The sequence below is a fragment of the Sciurus vulgaris genome (genome assembly GCF_902686455.1).
Source record: "Sciurus vulgaris genome assembly, chromosome: 2".
NCBI classification, from domain to species: domain Eukaryota; kingdom Metazoa; phylum Chordata; class Mammalia; order Rodentia; family Sciuridae; genus Sciurus; species Sciurus vulgaris.
The window spans coordinates 112,369,357-112,375,356 of record NC_136462.1 but is presented as its reverse complement, the minus strand read 5'-3'; the positions used below and the strand labels follow the sequence as shown (position 1 = coordinate 112,375,356).

Below are 6,000 nucleotides of genomic sequence, written 5' to 3'. Positions count from 1 at the left end.
TGAGACCCTGTCTCAAAATAAAAAATAAACTCTGGGAATGTACTTCAGTGGTAAAGCACCCCTGGGTTCTCAGTACAGCAACATACACACACACATGCACATGCACAGTGAATAAGTTAAGAACAATTCATTTTGAAAAAGATAGATGGAGCCCTTTCCCGGAGTTGGGTGGGAGGGAGGCTGGATTTGACACCAGGTCCCATCACCTGATTAGTGGTGTGACCAGGGCCTCAGTATCCGATCTATAAAGATGTCCCTTGAACATTAGTGAAGAGGCTGTGAGAGTCCAAGATAATGGAGGTGAAAATGAGCAAAGACCCCAAAGGCCTGGGACGGATCACCTGCAAAACCTAGAACGGGCATCTGGATTATAAGCATTTGCCTGCTGGTCTCTGATTCACTGGGATTTTCAGTAGAAGCAGCTGGGGGTCTGTTAACACTGATCCTTTGAAAATCCCTTAAAGGTTGGTCATCTTCAGGTGGCCCCTGCCTACATGGCTGTGCACCTCCTGGGGGCCTTCGGCTCAGCATTTGCTTTCTTCCTGATACTTTCTGTAAAACACAAGAATTTTATTGCCTCAGCTCTACCCCCAAGGGCTGGCTTTATTTTTTAATATCCTGCCAGACATGGTGCTAAGAAAAGGTGCAACAACTTTATATGAGAATATTTTGGAAAAAGAAAAGAGTCATCCCTAATGCCTCCACCCTGAAATAATCCTCTGCTTTCCCACCTTGCCTCTGGCAGCCGTGGGACAGCCACCATGCTGGGGCTTTCCTTGTTGCCTCCTGATTAATGTGGACTCCATGACTATCACTGATGCCTGACACAGCAGCTGCATTTGTCCCATGGTGCCCGATGTCAGTGGACGTTGTGAGCTGATTTTGTTTTCAATAAGGGATTAGTACCAGACCTTTTATCCTGCAGGCCTGAAGGTCCCATGAGACTCTCCGAGTCCCAAATCAGGATTTTGGGATTGGCATGCTTAAGTAGGTTGTGAAGGCCTCCAAAGTTTTATTTACCAGATCTGACTGGTTCAACTTATATTAAGCCAGTTGGGTTCACAAGTCTTGTTTGTGAAAAAGAAGTCTGAAGGCTGTTCCAGACTTATTCCAAACTATGGGGAAAAATCAAGGCATGGAAGATTGGCAAGGGAGAGATTATAAGGGGCTGTGAAAATCAGAGGGTTCATTTAGGCCGCCACTTTCACTACAATGATGGGGAAACCAGGGCCAGGGGGCACTGGGATTTGCCCAAGGCTTCTCCTGGGTTTGAGGAGGAGGAGGGCTAGGACTAAGAATCTGGAAGGATTGGTCAGCATCATGGCATTCTGGTCTGAGCAGCCCTTGGAGGCACGCAGCTCCTGAGCAGGAGCCTGACTCTTACCAGCCAGGTCCCTCCTGCCAATGGCCACCAGGCCCTCGAACAGTTCTTTGCTGGGATTCTCACCAGCCGTGGCCACGCCATGCAACCAGATGAGCAGCATCCTGTGGCCATGCTCCTGGTAGCTCCTGGTGCCTGAGGATGATGAGGGGAGAGAGAGAAGCCAACCATGTCTATGCAGCCCTGGCCTCCTGAGCATGCCCAGCTGCAAAAGAGGTCAAGGACCTCCCCAGGCCCCTTCACCAGGCTCAGCCCAGAGGTGGCCAGGGGTGTGGAGGAGCAGCAACTCACATGGGGTGGGGTAAGAATTATGTCTCAGGGACCTAGAATGTCCCAGGCTTTCTCCTGAGCATCCACTGCACACCCTGTCAGTGCCACTTTGAAGAAAGAGAGAAACAGCATTTGCCCCTGCAGTACCAGGATGCACACGATTATGTGTATTATCTCTTCAGCTGATCACAATCTGTGCCTTACAGGCTAGTGGCCCTGTTTCTTTCCTTCCCTCCCTCCCTCCCTCCCTCCCTCCCTCCCTCCCTCCCTTCCTTCCTTCCTTTCTTTCTTTCTTTCTTTCCTTCCTTCCTTCCTTCCTTCCTTCCTTTCCCTCCCTCTCTCCCTCCCTCCCTCCCTCTCTCTCTCTCTCTCTCTCTCTCTCTCTCTCTTTCTTTCTTTCTTTTTCTTTCTTTCTATGGGGGTGGGGTACCAGGGATGGAACCCAGGGGCACTCAACCACTGAGCCACATCCCCAGCCCTATTTCATATTTTATTTAGAGATAGAGTCTCACTGAGTTGCTTAGTGCCTCACTTTTTCTGAGGCTGGCTTTGAACTTGCAATCCTCCTGTCTCAGCCTCCTGAGCCACTGGGATTACAGGCATGCGCCCTGCTGGCCCCGTTTTCTGGATAAGAGAGCTTACTGAGAGGCAGAGCTGGCCATGTTCTTTTCCCTACACCAGTAGTTCTCAGCCTTAGTTGCTCATTGGAAAGATCTGGGAAGCATGGGAAAATACTGGCACCAGGGGCTCACCTCGCCTGAATTCAGATGTGCCCAAGTCTGGGTGTGGCTCAGGCCTTGAGCAGTTTCAAAGCTTTTCAGGTGATCCCAGTATATAACCACGTCTGGAAAATAACTGCCCACACTATCCAGTGTCCAGTGTTGCGGGTTAACGTGTTTTAAACCCTGTGACTAGGTCAGCTCTTCCTGCCTGAAGACAGATGCTTGGCCACAACCATCAGATCCAGATTAGCTGGTTCACTGTCTCATGGTGCTTGCCTTTGATGTGACTGGTGGGAAACTCAACTGGTCAACTCAGTTATCTCAACACTATTAAATAGCATTTTCCCCCACTCCCATAATTTGCAAATCTCCTTTATCATATATGAGAATTCTCATTTGCAGTTTACGTTTGGACTCTCGGCTTGGGTTGATTCTGAAGACCGTGACGTCCTCAGGTCATGGGAGGGAGAGGAGAGCATACACCCTGAGAAAGGAGTCAGAGGTGGGAAGGGGCCTGTGGGGAGTGGGAAGCAGTGTAGGGCTGGGCCACGGGTTGCATAGGCTCTTTACCCAGGAGCACAGAACAACTCAAGTGTCCCACACTGGGTGCTCTGGGTGGGGTGGGTGAGGCAGGCTGGTACCTGTCCATTGTTGCTCGATGGCATAGATGTGTGCCTCAGTGAACCCCCAGGAACATGCCAGCTTCTTCCACTCCTGGGGCCGGAGATACCTGGAGGCCAGTCGCCATAGCACAGAGCGGAACTGCTGTGTTTCTTGCCGATGGTCCTGCTTAAACGACAAGCTCTTCCCAGAGGAGTCATTGGAGTCCCTGTATGAAAGGTGGTCCTGTGGAGTAGATCCCAAAAGTGAAGAAGCCAGGGTGTGTGGGGGGGTGGTTCCATGCCAAGTTCCCTCTTGTGATCTTGAATAGGAGTGGTACAGGGCTGCAGCCTCAATTACCTATAGCCACCTCTGCTGAGGAGCCTGGAACCAGAATCAGTGGGACCTGAGGCTCAATGTCCACCACTGGAGTTTCTGACTCCATGCCATGCCTTGGAACCCGAGGTGCTCACACTGTTCTTCCACCCAGAATTTTGTTTCTCACCTCCCTGACCCTCTACCCCACTGCCATAGTCAAAAGACCACTCCTGAGCCACCTCCGCCAGGAGGCCTTCCCAAATTCCTCTGGTCAGAAGTCTTTCTCTCTTCCTGATTTTTGTTTGATTTGGTTTTGTTGGCAGTGCTGGGGACAGAACCCAGGGTCCTATGAGTGCTAAACCACTGAGTCACGGCACAGCCTCACTCGGGGTTCTTACAGCGTGGTTGTCAGCAGAATGCCTGTGGCCAGAATCAGGCAGGCCAAGCTTCAGGCATGCTGAATCCCAGAAGTAGGGAAGCCTGGGGTCACAGGGTCCTTTCTAGGCAAAGTAGGTGCTAGAGGTTACAAAAGAATTTGGAAAGAACATAAATTAAACCCACAAAAACCTAAGCCCCTCTAAAGGGAATGAATATTGAGTTCTGGTTATTTCAAAGTTCAGGGTGGAAAAAACCACTTGGCATGTACAGCTCAGATCTTACATCCTGCTCAACCGTTGGTCTGTGGCCAGTCACCTGTGAGGTGATGACCCAGGAGCCTAAAATTAAAAATTGTTAAAAATTGTTTCTTAGGGCCAGGTACAATGGTGCATGTCTGCCATCCCAGAGGGGAGGCTGAGGCAGGAGGATCACAAGCTCAAGGCCAGCCTGGACAACTTAGTGAGACTGACTCAAAATAAAATAAAAAGGACTGACAGCGTACCCAGTGGTAAAGTACTTGTCTAGCAAGCACTTGCCCTGGGTTCAATCCCCAGTACCTTAAAAAAAATTAACATTGATTTTGAAAACTAAAGCAAATACAAAAGTTTTCTACATATGAAAACATCCCCAAGGACACCTTCCAAACCTCCCCATTCCCTATTCCTATTTGCGGAATGGAACAGCCCAAGCATGACCTTACATTCTGCTCCTCTACTTTCCCCAGTCTGCAGTAGACATCACCAATCATTTCCAGCACACTTTTCCTCTGGGTTCAAGAAAGTTGCCTAAATAAAATACCCCATACAGCAATTTTAATCACCTAGAGATGTCAGGGATATGGAACCACCTTGTCATCCCTTTATTCACCCAAGTATTCAGTCATGCATTCACTAGCCAGGAGCTACAGCAGTGTCCAGCAGCAAGATGACAGGCACAGACCTCTATCAACCTTGTTTCAGTGTGCCTGGGTGCAAAGCAGGGATTATCACCCACTTGCAAACAGGGGCCCCAGAACTGGTCAGGTCTGGAACTCAAACCCAGAGCCAAGGCTGTTCTCTTTCCAACATGAGACACCAATGGAGCATGGGGCCTCCATACCTTCTCCCATCTGTAGAAACGGTCCGCTTTGATGATCATGTCCACCAGGTTGACATGGTTGCTGCGGGCGGCCACTGCCAGGGCAGTTTTTCCTTGCTGCAGGTAAGAGGCAGAAGGGAAGCCAGAGTTTCCACAGGAGGGGTGCAGCGTGGCCTCTGCCACTGACTACAGACCCTCCTGTGAGCTGATGTTATCCCCAGTCCCATTTTTCAGACAAAGAAATCAGAGCCCCGAGAAGAGGGTGCGCACTCATCCTTTCACGTTTGCCCACCATCCTGCAGGTGCCAGGTCCTGTGCCTCAGGCCTCCCAGTCACTGTCAGGGACCCACAGTGAGATGGGAAGTTGCCCTTCACATCTGGCTAGCTTCCTGGGGCCCAGCTCAAAGCAGGGAGCCCTTTCCCAGGTCTAGCCTCATCCTGGTCTCCAACCCTGACCCCACCATCCCGGCTGGCCTCACTGAGTGATGTGGGCAAGTGCCCTCCTCTCATGTACCTGTGATCTCCAGCCTCACCCCAAGCCTTCCGCTCTTTGGAGAGAAACCTCCAGCCATCCAAGGAAGTAGCCACCCACAGGCACGATGTGCCAGGAAGCATCCCCAAGCCCTGGTACACATGCAGGGGTTGCCGGGCAGTGATACAGTACTCCTGCTACTCCCAGCAACCCCCACCAGGAAATTCAGGGAGTTCACGGTCTGGTGGGGTCAAGAGACAGAAAGAAACCATAGACCGTGCTGAGACCAGGAGAAGGGTTGGTTGGAGGCTGAGGGACCTCAAAAGAGGGAGGGCAGGGAGTGGGGGGAGGGTGGAGTGCAGGGAGGCTGGGAGTGGGAAGGCTTCCTCAAGGAGGCTGCTTTTGAACAGAGGGGAGGTCTGGAGGAAGGAGCCATTTGCAGCAGGGTCTCTGGCAAGGAGGGAGCTGTGACGGCCTGAGAGGGAGGCAGGCTCTGAGCAGAGGTACCTTATCTCTCAGGGTTAAGTCAACCCCAGCCACAAGGAGCATCTCTGCTATGTCCTGCCAGGCGTGCTCGGCGGCCAGGTGGAGGGGTGTCTGCTGCCTCTGGAGAAGTCAAGGGGACAGATGAGTAGAAAAGCAAGTCTACTGACCTGCTGCTCAATGCCAGGGCAGGACCTGGGTGGGACACTCCCAACTGGGCCTTAACGAAGTTGTGATGAAGGGCAGGAGGGTGGGTTGAGTTGAATCATCGTGATGCTCCATGATGATCCTAGTGAATT

The 6,000-nt window shown here is 51.4% G+C and overlaps 1 protein-coding gene across 1 annotated transcript in view; it reads right to left on the bottom strand.

The window, feature by feature from the left end:
- Positions 1 to 345: 345 nt before the first annotated feature.
- Positions 346 to 6,000, bottom strand: part of ANKDD1A (ankyrin repeat and death domain containing 1A) — a 30,308-nt gene continuing 24,653 nt past the window's right edge. Inside the window, 5 exon segments of the mRNA XM_079126615.1 lie at positions 346 to 552; positions 1,385 to 1,516; positions 3,015 to 3,219; positions 4,768 to 4,863; positions 5,726 to 5,824. Of these exon segments, the coding sequence (XP_078982741.1) occupies positions 491 to 552; positions 1,385 to 1,516; positions 3,015 to 3,219; positions 4,768 to 4,863; positions 5,726 to 5,824 (594 nt within the window). The 3' untranslated portion in view covers positions 346 to 490.